The sequence below is a fragment of the Rousettus aegyptiacus genome, unplaced genomic scaffold (assembly GCF_014176215.1).
Source record: "Rousettus aegyptiacus isolate mRouAeg1 unplaced genomic scaffold, mRouAeg1.p scaffold_m13_p_12, whole genome shotgun sequence".
Classification (NCBI taxonomy): domain Eukaryota; kingdom Metazoa; phylum Chordata; class Mammalia; order Chiroptera; family Pteropodidae; genus Rousettus; species Rousettus aegyptiacus.
Window position 1 is genome coordinate 77,749,079 of NW_023416287.1, and position 17,374 is coordinate 77,766,452.

At 37.7% G+C, this 17,374-nt stretch overlaps 1 protein-coding gene across 3 annotated transcripts in view; it reads left to right on the plus strand.

Moving 5' to 3' along the window:
• SMAD4 (SMAD family member 4) overlaps positions 1-16,344 on the plus strand; it is a 51,907-nt gene extending 35,563 nt beyond the window's left edge. For 2 of the 3 annotated variants that reach the window (XM_016148784.2, XM_016148781.2), the window contains 2 exons: positions 8,286-8,424; positions 9,917-16,344. In XM_016148784.2, the coding sequence (XP_016004270.1) occupies positions 8,286-8,424; positions 9,917-10,128 (351 nt within the window). In that variant the 3' untranslated portion in view covers positions 10,129-16,344. Of the gene's footprint in view, positions 1-8,285; positions 8,425-8,951; positions 9,065-9,916 lie in introns of all 3 variants that reach the window. The other variant, XR_004953728.1, reaches the window with a different exon arrangement.
• Positions 16,345-17,374: the final 1,030 nt, after the last annotated feature.

Consider the following 17,374-nt stretch of genomic DNA (forward strand, 5'->3'; position numbering starts at 1 on the left):
ATGGGGTGTTTTCTGCTACCTTATCTTCTAAATCACTGATTTGTCCTCTGCTTCATCTAATCTGCTGCTGATTCCTCCTAAAGTCGTCTTTATTTCAATTATTGCATTCTTCATTTCTGACTGGTTCTTTTTTACATCTCTGTCTCCATTTTTATATTTCTCTCTAAAGTTCTCCCCGAGTTCATCTACTCTTTCCTAAGTTCATTGAGCTTCCTTATAATCAGTGTTTTGAATTCTTTCTCTAGTAGATTACTTGTCTCCATTTTGTTTAGTTTTTTTTTTTTTTTTTTTTTTTTTCTGGAGCTTTGTTCTAGCCTTTCATTTGGGACCTGTTTCTTGGTCTCCCCATTTTGGCTGCCTCCTGGTGTTCCTTTCTGTTTATTAAGTAGGGCTACTGTCTCCTGGTCTTAGGAAAATGGCCTTTTGTATAGGTCCTGTGGGGCCCTGGTCACTTGAATCAAGTGTTCCACATATGTTCCTTGTGCGGATTGTGTGTGCCTTCCTGTTGTAGTTGAGCCTTGGTTGCTGTCTGCATGTCAGTGGGAGGGAATGATCCTTGGGCTGATTGGCTCTGAGGACAGGCTGGTGAGGGGCTGACCCTGCGGAGCAAGATTTGCTTTACAGGGGCCCAGTCTGCCCTTTGGGTATGTGGTCTTTGGATGCAGTCCTGGGTGGTGCTCTAGCTTGGTCAGAAGCTAGCCACTGGACGTGCCAGCCCTGGGGCCTCCTGGGAGAGACCCCACTGCAGACTAAGTCCAGGCTTAGCCTATGCCTTCCCCTGGACCACCTGGTAAGAGTCACCAAGCGATCTGCAGATGGCTATTGCCTATTCTGGGCTTGCAGGTGCCTGGAGAGGCCAAGCCATGAACTGAGGCAGGCTGCTGCTAGTACCGGGCTTGGGGCTGCTCAGCAAGAGGTGTGGGGCATGCTGAGGCCAGATGTTGCTTGTTCGGGTTTTGTGAACCTTTGAGAGATTTTAAGAAACACTGAAGCATGAGACAAGACAGGTCATTTTTATGGAAGAGCCACTGGAAGCGCTTAGGTGAGCCCACAAGTTGGGTGGGGTGGGGTCTTGGAATCACTAGGGAGGGGCGACCAGGGTTAGCCATGTTGATGGAGACTCAGATATGCATCCACCTGTGTGTCTGCACACTGGGAGGTAGGAGGGCTCAACAGAGGAACAGTGCCCTCTGCCAGCACTTCTGTCTGCCCCACCAGCCCTTGCCTTGAAGCCAGGTCCTCTCCATATGTCCTTGGTGCTTTTCGGGCAGCTGCCCCAGTGCTGGAGCTCGGAGTGAGTGAGTCTGTCAATAAGTGAATCTGTGCACTGGCCCCTTAAGAGGAACATCTGCGGCTTTATCTGCCCTGTGTCTCAGCCATAGTCTCCTCTAGTTTTCACAGCCACAAGTTGTACAGGTTTCTCTTCTTGGCACTGAAACCCTGGACTGGGGAGCCTGATGTAGGGCTGGGACCCCTCGCTCCTCTGGTTCTCAACTGCCACAAGCAGATATGGGGAACAGCACATTCTATATCTTCGCCCTTCCTACCAGTCTTGAGGTGGCCTTCTCTCTGTGTCCCCAGCTACGGGGATTCTCTTCAGCTAGACTTCAGGCAACTCCCAATGATGGCTGTTCTTTTGCTTAGTTATAATTTTGATGTGGTCATGAGAGGATGCAAGTACAGTGGTTACCTGCTCTGTGACCTTGACCAGAACCTAGCCAAAAGTTGTTAATTTTGATGTAGTCCAGTTTATTAGCCACTTGTGCTTTTGGTGTCAGATTTATCTATTCTTTGACTGCTTTTGCTTTTGGTGTCATATCTAAGAAATCATTGCCTAATTCAAGGTCATGAAGATGTACTCCTGTTTTGTTTTGTTCCCCTCCCCCCCAAAGAGTTTTACAGTTTTATCTCTTACATTTAGGTCCATAATTTATTTTGAGTTAACTTTTTTATATAGTGTAAGGAAATTGATCCAGCTTATTTTTTTGCATTAGAATATTCAATTGTTCCAGCAACTATTTGTTGAAAAGATTCTTTTTCCTTTGTTGAATTATCCTGACACCCTTGTTGAAATTCAGTTGTCCTTAAATGTAAAGATTTATTTCTGGGCTGTCAATTCTGTTTCATTGATCTGTTTATCCTTATGACAGTACTACTCTGCTGTGGTTACTGTAGCTTTGCAGTAAGTTTTGAAATTGGGAAGTGTGAGTTCTCCACCCTTGTTCATTTTCAGGATTGTTTTGGCTATCGCCACCCCTCTTGTATTTCCATATGAATTATATGGCTTGGAGGGAGGGTGTCCATTTACAATAGTTTTTTTTTTTTTAATCATTTGTATGTGTGTAGAGCAGAGAGAGAAGGTGATTATGCATACCTATTCATCCATATTGACTGGAAGTCTCTGGATTCTGTAATTTGAAATAAATCGATAGAGCACTGTAGTATTGAATATATATACCATGCGCCAGACAGTAGTAATGAACTTACCAGATATAGGATAGTATTGAAAACAATTGAACTTAAAAAACGTGGAACCCTGTTGTATAATTAATGTCTAGCATTGTCAAATAAGTGTAACATCTCTACTTTGGTAGACATGACCCTTGAAAAGCCCTCAAGATATGAGACATATCATTACTTGATAAACTGCTGTCATGGATAGATTTTTATAGTAATATCAGGCTTTTACCATGAACAAGAAAGAATTTTTACTAGAGTTTAAAAAAAAAAATCTCATTTTTGTCAACTGTCGAAGATTAAAAAAATTTCGTTTACCAAGTATTATTGCTCTTCAGAAGAGTCTTCTTATTAGCTCTAAAGAAAGAGATACAGGGTATATTCTAAAACTAGCATTAGCATTTTCTTCATTTGCTAATTTTGGGGGCAGCATTAACTAAAGGATCTATTTAGGTTGTCAGATATATTCTCACCAGAGATGGTAATACTGGAGCAAAATGTATGCAGATAACAGGAAACCATGGAAGGAAGGTCTACACATTGGAACTATATCCCCCAGGATATACACAAACATATTTTTCCCTTTTAAATTAAACTGAGGAAGATACAAGTTTGTAAAGCCATTCTTTCATTTTATAAATCAAGAAGCTAGACCTAAATTGTGGAGTTTTTTTCCCTTTAGGATGTTCTTTTCCTGCCTCTTATGACATAGTAGTCATCATATATTTATGCAAATCTGGTGTGATGAAATGTCATTTTACAAGCTTTAAATGAAGCAGATGTTTGAATTCTCTTATAGTTACCTTGCTCTTTTGCTTTCAGAAGTCAGTAAGCTCTGTTTTTAGTGTTGCTTAGCACTGGGCACTCAGGTTTTTTAACAGCTTTATTGAGAAACATTTAGAAAATTTTTATACTATATTCTCTTATTTAAAAGAGTATAATTTAATGATTTTTAGTATGTTCACATTTTTAGAACATTTTCATAACCCCATAAAGAACCTTGTACCCATTAGTTGTCACCTCTACCTCCTACATTTCCCACAGCCCTAGATAACCATTAACTACTTTATATATAGATTTGCCTATTGAGAACATTCATATAAATGGAATCATATCATATGATCTTCTGTGACTTTTTTCCACTAAGCATAATGTTTTCAGGCTTCCTCTATGTAGTGTGTTATATGTACTTTATTCCTTTCTGTGGCTGAATAATAGTCCATATACCACATTTTATTTATCCATTCATCAGTTGATGGACATATAAGTTTATAATTTTTGGCTGTATAATGAATAATACTGCTATGAACATTCATGTATAAGTTTCCATGTGAATGCATGTCTTTATTTCTCTTGGATATGTACCAAGGAATGGAATTGCTGGATCATAATTTTATATATAGCTTTTTGAGAGACTATCAGACTTTTCTAAATGGCTACACTATTTTACATTCCCATCAGCAGTGTGTAAAAGTTCCAGTTTTTCCTATAGTCTTATCAACATTTGTCATTATCTGTCTTTCAGCATTGGCCATCATAGTGGGTGTGAAGTATCTCATTGTGGTGATTTTTGATTCATATTTCTCTGATGATGTTGAATCAGGTTTGTTTTTGAAGACACATATGTTAGGAGAAGAGAAGGCAATGAATGCTTCTAAACCGGAAGTAGGCTATGTTGAAGGTTATTATGGTTCCCACATAAATTTGTTCCCAATTATATACTATGATTCTTAACTCCAAGTCAGGTAACCAAGTCCTTCAAATGCCCAGTATACTAGCACAATCATCTGTTTCTCTAGTTCTTGGTGTTGATTCAAACTGAGAGTGTTATGAAAGAAAAATGCCAAAATTTGACCTCTGGTTGAAAGACAATATTCTGAAGATGTTGACAGTGATTTTTTTATAAGACATCTGTGTTAGGTAATAAATTTGTAATAAACTTATATGAAGAATAAGCACAGGAAACATGTTTAAATAAATGAAAGGAGAGGTAAGCTGTTGGTTTGCTCAGGATTGGTGATCAGAAATACCTTCTGGATCCAAAAAGAATATTTAAAACCTTTGGTTCCTTTGAATTGTCTTCATCAGTAACTCAGCCATATTCTGAAAGGAAGATGGTTGCATTTCAGTGATAGCTTTAATTTTACCATCCAATATAACAGCTGAAATCTATTATGGTATAGTGGGTCAGATACAGTATATAGTCAGGAGGCAACCCAGGTATCAGGTAACAGTATAGCCAATAAATCATAAGTCTTCTGATTTGAGTGCTGTAATTACATAAATAATCCACTGTGGAAGGAAAGTTTGCTGATGTGCTTAATGAATTATTTTTACTGCATCTGCAGATAAAAATCATTAAAAATTTTTTTCTTTGTGGTTACTTATAATATGTGCTGCTGTTATTAGCATAGATTTAGGTAAGACAGTCATCGTGATTTTTTACAACAGATTGTAAAGAACCTTTGAGTGAAGATCTTTTGGTTATTTTTAATGACTCAAAGTTGAGAGCAAAGTTGAACCCTGGAAATTTATACGTAAGTTTTATTCCCTGCTCCCAGATAATAAGATTATATATGTGCCATATTTCATTAGTGATGATTAAAAGCTTTTTAAAAGTGATTGTAAAGACCTAAATGTAAAACACAAAACTATAAAACTCCTGAAAGAGATAACATAGGAGAAAACCTAGATAACCTTGGATATGGCAGTGACTTTTTAGATACAGTACTTAAAGGGATGATTATGAAAGAAACAATCGATAGGTTGGATTTCATTAAAATTTAAAACTTCTGCTTTCAAAAAGACAATGTCAAGAGAATGAGAAAATAAGCCATAGACTGGGAGGAAATATTGGCAAAAGACACATCTGAAAAAGGACAGTTATCTAAAATATAGGAAAGTCTTAAAACTGAACAATGAGAAAACAAACAACCTGATTAAAAATGGGCAAAACACTTGATCAGGCACCTCACTGAAGAAGATATACAAATAGCAAGTAAGCATATGAAAAGGTGTTCAGTATTTTGTATCATTAGGGAATTGCAGATTAAAACAACAGTAAGATACCTCTGCACACCTAGTAGAATGGCCAAAATCCAGAATACCAGATGCTGACAATGTGGAGCAACAGGAACTCTTCATCATTGCTGGTGGGAATGCAAAATGGTACAGCGACTTCTGGAAGACAGTCTGATAGTTTCTTACATAGCTAAACATACTTTCACCATACAATTCAGCAGCCATGCTCCTTGGTATTTACTCAAGTGAATCGATAACTTAAGTTCACACAAAAATCTGCACATGGATTTATGTTTATAGAGCTTTTTATTCATAATTGCCAAAACTTGGAAGCCATCAAGAAGACCTTCAGCAAGTGAATGGATAAACTGTGTTATATACACACAATGAAATAGTAACAGCAATAAAAAGAAATGGGCTATCAAGCCATGAAAAGACATGGAGGAAGGAACCCGATGGCATATTACTAAGTGAAAGAAGCTAATCTGAAAAAGACTACATACCATATGATTCCAACTCTGTGACCTTCTGGAAAAGGCAAAACTATGGAGACAGTAAGAACAGTGGTTTCCAGGGGTAAGGGGGAGGGAAGGATGTGTAGACAGAGCACAAAGGATTTTTAAGGCAGTGAAACTACTCTGTACAGTTCTACATTGTTGGATCCATGTCATTATACAGTTAGCCAAATCCACAGATTATACGAAACCAAGAGTGAACCCTAAATGTACACTATGACTTTGAGTGATAATGATGTGTCACCATAGGTTCCTTGATTGTAACAAATGTACCATCGTAATGCAGTTTGTTGATACTGGGGAATGTTGTTGATAGTGGGGAATATTGTACTTGAGTGGGGCAGGAACTCTCTTTACTTTCTGTTTAGTTTTACTGGGATCCTAAAACTGCTCTAAAAAGTAAAGTTTATTGATTTCCTTCTTTAAAAAGAATGGTTGTAGAGCTATTCAGCTTTTCAAATATTTGAGTCTCTGCTTTGTGTTATGCTAGGTAATGCCTTCCAAGAGGTCATAGACCAATGGAAAGTTTCAGAATCTAATGGACTTTTGGGAAATCTTGAAAAAATAGTGGTTTCTGTTCTGGGCATTGTGGGATTTCTGGTTTTCAGACCTGACTTTGTTATGCTTTCTGTCCTGAAGCCTTTTAGGATTAATAGTTTGGCCAGGTAATACATACATATATATTTGGGAAGTTCTGTATAGCTCTTTAGGGAATGAAATGGTCTGTTTTGTTCTTCATTGATACTAGAAGATAGGTATTGAGTGGAGAAATATATAAATGGCAGTGTGATTTGTAATCGGGAGAGGATTGTTTTGTTTACTGTTGTTGTATGGTTTGTATGAATACCATGATTAAAGACAAAATTATTTCAGGCATCTGAAAACTAATAGTTTGAGTTCCAAACCTGTTGTTTATCTGATAAAGTATGTTATTCATTCTTTGACTTCTTTTATTGTTAAGGACAGTTATGCTCATATTTAGGTTTTGTGCCTAGTGGGAGGCTTTTTTTAAAAAAGTACAATTCGAATGAGGAATATGGTCACACAGTTCAGTTTGAAAAGTTTGCCTTGTGCAGCCTTGCTCCTACTCCATCCTTTTCCACAGCTTCTACAGGTGACCACTTGGTTCATGTAATCAATCTTCCCATGTTTGTTTTAAATGCAAATATAATCAAACACATTATTTTAGGAAGTTGGTTTTTTTAGGAAAAAGGGTGATGTGATTTATCATCCGTAATTTGTTGCTTACTGAAAGAACATTCCAGTACTTTTATGAAGATAAGAATAAAAGTGTCAACCCCTTATTTACTATGTCAGCCCCTGGCATGGCCGATAAAGAACCCTGAAATTCTTATGAACTCTTTAACTCATTCTGCAAGGTAAATGGCTACAGGGGAGGCCAAAAACAAAATAAATAACTTTATTGACAACATATTACATATTATGCCAAGTTTACAACAACCCTATGAAAAAGCATGTACACTTAGCATTCCTACTTTATAGATAAGAAAATTGAGATTCTGGAGAGGTTAATAAAGAACCCATGTAATAGATAGTATTATCAGTGATAGTATTCAAAAGTCAAGCTGTTTTTGAAAAATGAGCATTTTTTTTAAACATGCAGGAAACGAGAGAACCTGGTTTAATAAAATCCCATTACTCATCACTGAGATTCAGGAAAGATTTTATATTTGCTTTGTCCTTTTTTGTTTCTTTTTTGTTTTTGAGTTTAAATGCCTTTTCTTTCTTTCTTCAGTATTTTAAAACAAGTCCTAGACAGCTTGTTATTTTACTCCTATGTAGTAAAGTATGCGACTCTAAAAAAATGCAGATGTTATATAGTGACAGTGCCATTTGTTAATGTTCCTCCAAATAGCTAGAATGATAAAGAAGTTGGCCATATGACCAAGGTCATCAATTCAGCCTACAGAAAACTCAGCAATTTGGTTTGAAAGGATGGGGTGATTTCTTAAAATGATTTCATTTTATACAAACGGGTGGTTTTTCAGAGGGACAGTAATGACTGACTCACACTGAACCTAGGTAAAGGATACAGAGGCATGTGGCAGCCACATCTGTCCTGATAGTGAAATGTGCCTCTTGGTGAGCTCCAAGCCACCTTTCCTAACTACTAGTTACAGCACACATAAAAACTTAAAATGTTTACTTAATTCTTTTTATTTATAAGAGAGTTTAATGAAGCCGAAAGTCTAGATAAATTGTGAATTGGTTTTTGATGAATGGAATCTATTCTGACGGACTCCTAACATTAAACCTATACTTTTTTTAAAGGTCTTTGATTTGCGGCAGTGTCATCGGCAGATGCAGCAGCAGGCGGCCACCGCACAAGCTGCAGCAGCTGCCCAGGCAGCAGCCGTGGCCGGAAACATCCCTGGCCCAGGATCAGTAGGTGGAATAGCTCCAGCTATCAGTAAGTATGCTTTTGGTTTGTTCATTTGTTTGAGCGTAATAGTTTGTGTTTTATCTTGATTCACTCATTTGATTAGTTAGTTTTAGCGATAATAGAAATTAAAGTTCTTTTTACTGGGATACGAACATTTTTGAATTTGTAAAAAAGTGTTCTTCTATATCATTTGCCCTTTGTCTAGGACCCTGTTTTCATTCTTTTTGTATCAAAAAGGGAATATGGGATGAAGAAGGAAAAGGGTTATTGTTACATTATTGGTCGTCTCCCCTTTTTTTGTTGATGCTTTTAATTCCTACCTCACCAGCCAGGGTGGGTTGTTATATCGCTGACATGCTTGGCTTTATTCTGGAAGGAAAGCATATTTCAATTTCAGAATTAGGTACTTCCAATTTTTTTTTTTAAGTATGCTAAGCATGGAGAGAAAACTAAGTGAGGGTGGTATTTTGATAACTTGTAGACTTTTTTTTAATTTTAGGGTAAAATTGAACTGTGTGCCAGGTTTCACACTGATGGGGAATTTTTTACTGCAGAGTTAAACTCCTGACTATAGACTTTTATGATGGAAACACGTGGCACCCATCTTCCACGTCTGAAGGCATAACTAGTGATTCATTCAACCCCTGTTCTTAACCTCTTCAGTGTGGTAAGCAAATCACACTGGCTAAGAAAACTGCAGTGGCCCTGCAGGTTTCTCTACAGTACATGCAAATTCCTCCCATTAGTTTCATTGTAATATTGATGAATGCAGATTGACTATATATGACTGTATGTTCTGACTGGAAAATTAGATGCAGAGTCTCCATTGTGACTTACATTCAGGAGTTTACAATGTAGAGGTAGATAAGGCATTACTCATTTACAGAATTCGATTTTTTAAAGAAATTCGGGCATCTAAACCATTAATTTGCTAGTTTTGATGTTATAAACTTGTTTTTACTGAGGAATCCAGAACTGTTATTAAATTTCTCATTCTCACCTACTGCCCCCATTGAGTAATTGCATATTATCTCTGTTATCTTGTGAAATTGAGAGACAGACATCATCTGGTCATCCAGGAAGTTTTAGTGGAACCAGGACTGTTAACTGTTTCATTTTTAGTCATGTCTTACTCTGAACTAGACTGTTTAGAAAGACAGGAAAGTTCTTAGAACCATTCTGTGGAGATGCACTACCTCTTAAAAACAAGTTGTTGCTTATTCCTTCACCTCCACTTCTAAAGAGAACAATTGGTGGGGTGCTGGTAGATGGTAGTAATTTACTTTATAATTCATGGGAGCTAGAAAACTCATGTGGAATGTAAATTGTCTTAACCAAAAGTTTTCAGTCTCTGTTGATAAAGTTTAGATCTGTACTTACTTCTTGTCACTTTGACAGAGAAGTTATATGCTGGGGAGAGTGAAGTAAAGAAAGCTGGTCACTTTATTAATGTAAGATGTAGGAAGGATGGGAATACATCAGCCTGTCCCTCTGACGTCTTCCAAATATTTTCCATTAGGTTTGTCCGCTGCTGCTGGAATCGGTGTTGATGACCTTCGCCGCTTATGCATACTCAGGATGAGTTTCGTGAAGGGCTGGGGACCGGATTACCCAAGACAGAGCATCAAAGAAACGCCTTGCTGGATCGAGATTCACTTACACCGGGCTCTCCAGCTCCTAGATGAAGTTCTTCACACCATGCCTATTGCCGACCCACAACCTTTAGACTGAGGTCTTTTACTGTTGGGGCCCATAACATTCTTTGTCAGGATGGTGGACTATAAAATACAATCCTGTTTATAATCTGAAGATATATTTCACTTTCGTTCTGCTTTATCTTTTCATAAAGGGTTGAAAAATATGTTTGCTGCCTTGCTCCTAGCAGACAGAAACTGGATTAAATCAATTTTTTTCCTATTTAGAACTTTTCAGGCATGGCTCAGAGCTTGAAGATCAGGAAAAACACATTCTTATTAAATCTTCACCAGTTATATATGAAGGAATCATTCCAATGCTGGAAAATTTAGCCCTTTAAACCGTCTTAGACCCTTTTATATGCAGAACATCGATATGTGTGTTATTCTACAGAATAAATTCAATATTGCTGATTTTAAAGGCAGAGAAGCTCTCTAAGTTAATTCACCTATGTTATTTTGTGTGCGAGTTGTTATTGTTGAACATACTTTACTCCCAAGTATTGTGCCATGTGGGTGAGTTAATTTTACCAAGAGCAACTTTACTCTGTGTTTAAAAAACAAAATAGTAATGTATTATAACCTTTTATCCAAAATATTTTTTGCAAGTTAAACTAGTGAAGATGATTTCAATTCAGAATGTCTTACGATTTCAATTTTATTTTCGCCAAGGCAAAACACTAATCTCTGTGTATACTGAGAATTCTTTAAAATTATCAAAGAAATATCATTTAAAATTACACTTGTTATCCCTGTTGGATAACTATTTATCAAGTAGTATACTTTTGCCCTGTTAAACAGTAGATGTAGTATATATTTCTAGGCACAAGGTTGGTTACTAAGCAGCCTAGAAGAGGAATTTCTTTTTCTTCATTAATTCATAGGGAAAGGTTTTGTATTTTTAAAAACACTAAAAGCAGTGTCACTCCACCTGATATCTTACCATTCTGCGAAGGTGGCAATGCTTAAACTAAATGATGAGTATTTTGGAAACTGCTAAATTCTGTGTTAAATACTGTGCAGAATAATGGAAACATTATAGTTCATAATAGGTAGTTTGGATATTTTTGTACTTAATTTGATGTGTGACTTTTTTTTCATATACTGTTGAAATCATGTATGTTATGACATTGTTTAAAATTCAGTTTTTGTATCTCGGGGCAAGACTGCAAACTTTTTATACCTTTTGGTTATTCTAAGCCCTTTGCCATCAATGAGCATATCAATTGGCAGTAACTTTGTATAGAGAATTTAAGTAGAAAAGTTGCAAATGTATTGACTGTACCACAGACACAGTATGTATGCTTTTTACTTAGCTAGTAGCATAAATAAAACCAAATCTCAACGTAAAAAGTTGAATTCTAGGTTTGATTTTTAAGTTTTTTTTCTTTTGCACTTTTGAGTCCAATCTCAGTGGCAGGACACCTTCTACTAAATGACAGCAACAGCCAGTACTGCAGCTTTGGTTTTTCCCTCACACTCTACTGGGACTTCCCCATGAACATTATGTATCAAGTCAAGAGTTGGTTGTTTTTTGAACTTTGATTTTACTGTAGCAAAAATAGTCCTGATTGTCTACAAGATAAGTTGCCTACAAGATAAGTAGTTTGAAATAAAATCAAGGATTATTTTTCAGATGCTTTTACTGTTCGTTTGGAAGGCCTTTCTAAGTGTAGTAAGATCCTTAGGTGTGTTGCAAGTTTGAGATAATGAGAAGCACTTATGCATGATAGTCATCCTTATATTGACTTAGGCGAACAAGTCTTCAACTTCCTTGCTCAGAAAGTCTTAAGACCACCTAGTAACCACTGAGTTTGCTTATTGCTGCGATTTAAACATAGGTGTGGATTCAAGCTACATGTCTTTTGTTTTTGATTCAAGCTACATGTCTTTTGTTTTTAAAATAACTTCTGTACCAACTCATTTGTACTCGAGTACTTACAAATACCTTTGTTAAAAACTTCATTTTAATTGTTGTAAAAGTTTGGCGATCCAAGTTTTAATTGGCAGATTTTTTAAAAAGATATTTTTATTCCTTAGAGATTATTGACTTTAGGTCCATTTTACTGTGAATGAAAAGTAGGAGTGAGAGTAGAGAGTTTTAGAATGACAGATTTTTAAAATCCAGGTTATTTGATTAGAACCATAAGCATGTTACGATATAATCTGTTGCCTCCTTTTCTACTTTAAGGAAAGTTTTCATGTCTGGGGAAAGTACGTGGGAAATATTTGCTAAGAAGTCTGTCTTTGAGGCCAAGCCACCTGTCTTGGTTTCTTTCTGCTAAGAGCCATAAAAGTACTAAAAGTACGTAGAAGTACTTCTAGTTATTAGTTGCTACATATTTATACCTAGATGCAGTCACATGCTTTTGAGAAAACATCTAGTATGTTATGATCAGTTATTCCTGAGAGCTTAGTTGTTAAATGGTATTTCCATTTCTTAAAGATAGTCATCTTTGATGAATAAGACTAAATCACTAGGTTTAAAATTTGTGGCTGCTTTAAGGATAGAATAGTTTCTACAGTTCGCAGAATCTGATTATTATGAGGATACGACTCTGGGTGGGTTTTCTCTCGCTAGTTCATATCTCAAAGCTTCTCAAAATGTTGAATTTCCATGAAAGCTGAGTGAGAGACGCACCAAGTACGTACCTTTATAATCCATTATGAGGCCAATTCCACTTTTGTCCAGTGCCTTCCAGTGCATTATCAAAGGGAATCCTTAATGGTGTTGCCTTTTTTTTTTTCCAGGGAGTAGATTCTTTCATGAGATATAGTGTATCTCATTTTTTAAAGTATACTCCACCTGGTATACAAAGATAATGACAATAAATCACTGCCATATAACCTTGTTTTTCCAGAAGCATGGCTCATTTGTATTGGCCTAACTATTAAATAGCTTGCCTATCCCATTCCTCTTGTAAACATTGTAGGTTTACAGGTTCAGTGGTCTGGCTTGGAGATAACCATACTCAAAACATCCAAGTAAACTGAACATACGTTAGTTCAGTAGGAAAGGATGTGGTGTAAAGGGAGATATATGTAATAGAAATTTTGAAGGCAAGTAAAATGTCCAGTCTTCCAGATGATAAATATTTTAAAAGTTTACTGTAGTTATCTTTTTGATTGTGCCCGTCTGGAGATGGGAAATTTTACATTTTCCCAAGGTGCTCCTGCACGGTCTGTGGAAATTAAAGAATATAAGGTGGTGAAATATGTTTATTCCTGGCTTGGTGGTAACTCATTAGCTATTATGCAACAACGGATTAGTTCAGATCCTTTTTGAGACCCTTTTGGAAGAAGCAGTTTTCTTCTGAGTAGGGTAGAATCCTGTTTGATGATAGTTTTTATAGTTTGCTCCCTTTATCACTAGTCATTTTACTGGAATTTTATTCTACAGTAGCAGATTGGGAAAATGGTAAATTTTAAATCACTGAGGTAAATGAATATATGAAAGCAATTACCTGTAAAGTCAGTCAGTGAACACCTCGTCTGGAGATGGGGCTTGGCTAGGACTAGTAGATAATAGAATGAAGAAATGCATTCTTTTTCTTCCCGAAATCAGAACCCATCTTGTTGCAGGTGGCTATCTGTAAATAATTGCCTAAATCCTCCTTTGCAAGATTGAAAAACATAGGCTGTGAGAAACTTTTGTTCAAACCTTTCCATTTTTTTTCTGACAGCTAGATAAGGAAGGGTGTTAAGTTAGTGGCCTTATTCAGCGCAGCATCCTCAGGCACAGCTTTGTTCCTAGCACTTTTCCCAGTGTTGTTGCTAGATTGTTTATCTTGTTTATCTGGTATCACTGTGGAATGGGATTTTCCACATAATCCAAACTCGCCCTAAGCAGTAAACCTTTATTTTAGCCATTTCTTTGATGGAGTTATCTAATATAGATATCAGAGAACATACTGGATATAATGTTTCTTTCTGTGCCTAGCTGCCTTTGTAGACTTCAGGGGCTGCTTAGACAGGCAGGACTGTTGTACCTTTACGAAATGGTTACAGACTGCTATGGTTTTGAATGTTTAGGTTTTTTATCCACCCACCCCATTCTTCTCCCTTCCTGACAGTGACCACTTCCTGTGTGCAGTTGGTGTACCTCCCCTTGGTAGTTTCTTCTTCCATTTCCGATTCATTTTTTTTCCAGCTGCTCGGGCAAGGAAACCAGATAACCATACTTATTAGAACTTTCTTTGAAACCCAAGGGCAAACCGGGACAGGACCCAAGAAACTTTCCTGCAAAATATTGAAAAGGACTTCAGTGCTTTGGCATTTGACGCTCAGAGGGCTTCCTGATTCTTGCTGAGTTTCAGGTAGTTGAAGTAGAGAGAAGTGAGTCATATTCATATTTTCCCCCTTTGCAAGATTTTGAAAGGTTTCATTGCTTCCACTTGAATGCTGCTCATGGGGGTTTACAAGGGTTACTAAATTAGTATCGATAGCCAGAGACAATACCGTTGCCTAGAGAACACCAGCAAAAAACAAACAAAAAACAAAAACTTTAGAAAGTGAGAGGGTCATTTTTGTTTTGGTGGTTCTCTTTTGAGCCCTATGTTCTGGCATTCCTCCTCTACAGATATTTTTGACCTATCGGTGCCTTTATGAGAATTGAGAGTCTGATATCCTGCCCCAAGTAGTAGCTAAAGTAATTGCTGATGATTTCAGGGATTTTAACATCAGACTCAAACGAGTGAATGAACCTTTTTTTCTTTTTTTGAACTGTAGGAAGAACTGAGGAGAAAACTCTGGTGAAGACAATCATTTCTCTCTGTCGATGTGGATAGATTTCACCGTTTATTTAAGAGACTTTCTCAGCAGGAGTCAGAGCCAGTGTTCTTGTTCAACCTGAAACTAGTGGCTCTTGGCTGGGGCCAGACGGTTGCACTCTCTAGTTTGCCCTTTGCCACTGATTTGATGTATGACCTTAGGCAAGTCATTTATCTTCTCTGGGCCTCAGTTGCCTCATCTGTAAAATGAGGGAGTTGGACTAGATGAGTTTTTCCAGCTCTGAAATTTAAGTGACCTTGCCTGCCTTCCAGCAGTTTTTGATTTCTTCTTTACCTTTGCTCTGCTGTTTGAGGAGGCTTTTTACTTATTTCCATGTTATTCAAATGAGACTAGGCTTGATATTTTATTACTGTTCTTCTGTGGACAAGAAGTTACATAAGAATGTCCTTAAGACTTAAATTCAACCAAAGGCCTAGCACCACCTTAGGGGCTGCAATAAATACCTTAAAAAAGAAAAAAAAGGGGGGGGGGGCTTTCATTTTATTTTTCCATCATCTCTATTAAAGGTTTATTAAGGCTTTTTTTTTTTTTTTTTTTGAGTCATAACATTTTACCTTTTGGGTTGGTTTGTGTGCAACACCATCCCCTTAAGTGCTGTGTGCTGGTAAATTTTTTTCAGCTAAAATGAATTGAAAACTTACTGTAAATGCCTAATGATATTAGAGGTCATTACTTTGAATCTTTGGTTTCTTTACTATGCTCAAAACAGGGAAATTCCTTTCAAAAGCATAGATTAAAATGGTTTATATAACTCAAGAAAACAATACCAGTGGATGATTATTCACTTTATTCTTGGCTCTTTTTAGGTCCATTTTGATCAGAAGACTTGGCTGGAACATTCCTTTCAGAGTTCTCTTCCAGCCTATCTTTGGATGAGTGTAATTAATGAACTTGGCTTTTTCAAGGACCTTGAGAGCCTTCCTTGGGGTTGGGTCGAGGGTGGGGTGTTGGGGAGTCCTGGTAGAGGTCAGCTCTGTGGTAGCTGGGAGAGGAAGTGAGGAAACCAGCTGCTGTTGCTCTGGCTGCTTGTCATTGATAGAAGGATTCACGAGCTTGGATTAGTTAAAAGGCTAAACATGGAGTTGGTAAACTTCCTCCAGGTATTGGGTTCTGGCCAATGCCTTGGACACGTGATTTAAGGGACGCATGTGAACGCTCGCAGATAATGAAAACCCGGTGGGCTGCAGAACCATTTGGAGGAAGTGGGACAGATTTGGTGGTGATATTTCCCAACTCTGTCTCCTCCCCTGAACTCAGAGGAATGCAGCTATGCTAACACCCAGAGAAGAGCCACACTTAGCTTCTGCTTTTGGGAAAACCGGTCAGCTAAAGTTGTGGTAGTTCCTTTGTGGCTTTCTGTATACTTTTGCCTGGTTGAAGTCTGTGGCTAAAATATAGTCGAACCTTTCCTGAGAACTCTGTAACAAAGTATGTTTTTGATTAAAAGAGAAAGCCAATTAAATCATGTGCTCATTCTTTTTCTTAAGCTTGTGGATGTTTTGGATCTGGAAAGAGTTCCTAATTATTTAGACATTTCTCAAATTTGAGGACAACACTTCATTGCTCTGTGACCATTGAAATGGGGAAAATGACATTTCAAAATATGTCGATGGAAGAGCAGTCCCCGTTTTCTCATTTCTAACAGGAGAGAGTGGAGTGGTGGTGGTTGGAGAAGACGTAGGGGCTAGGAGATTATGAGAACCAAGAAGAGGCAGAAACCAGAAGTCGGAGGCCCTGTCATTGCCCATCTGTAGATTGAGGAAGGCGATCCCCCCCCCCAACCCCCAGCTGCCTCCTGTATGGGGAGGGGGAGGGTCAGCGTGGAGGGTGTATGTCAGGTTAGGCGAGTCTATGGCGATGGCTTATACAAAGCACGACCAAATTAGTATCTTCTTTCTAATCTTGCTGGCATGAATTCCAGAGATGTTTATAAGGCCAAGAAACTCGTTCTTACCTGACCTAAATGTTGGTGTTTTAGGCTAGACCTTGAAGAGGGTAGTAGATTGGCATTCTCTTGGGGGAAAAAACATCCCTTTGTGGAGCACCTCAGAAGCAAGGGCAGTTGTATGTATTCTTGTATGTATGTGCTCTCTGCCCTCTCCTTTTGACCCTTGATTCTTTGTGCTTTATTCCATCTCCTGCCTTATCACAACTCCTATAAATGGCACTCTCAAAAGTTAGGACATTCCCAGCGCCCCTCGAAAGCCGCTTCACCCCATCTCACTGTGATAAATCGTAGTACTCTTTTCCCTCAGCCCTTTCTAAAAGACTAATTCTTTTAGTTCTGGCCCTACTTTGGGGTCGGCATCCACGTCTATATTTCGATGTCTTCCTATTAGGCCTCCATGTGGTCTCAGAGGGACAGGATGGGTTAAGAGACCAGAGAATTTGTCTCCAGCAGGCTATCCTAAAAAAATGGTTAAAAGAAGTTCTCTAAATAGAAAGGAAATGATAAAAGAAGAAAAGTTGGAACATCAGAAGAAATTAAAAAC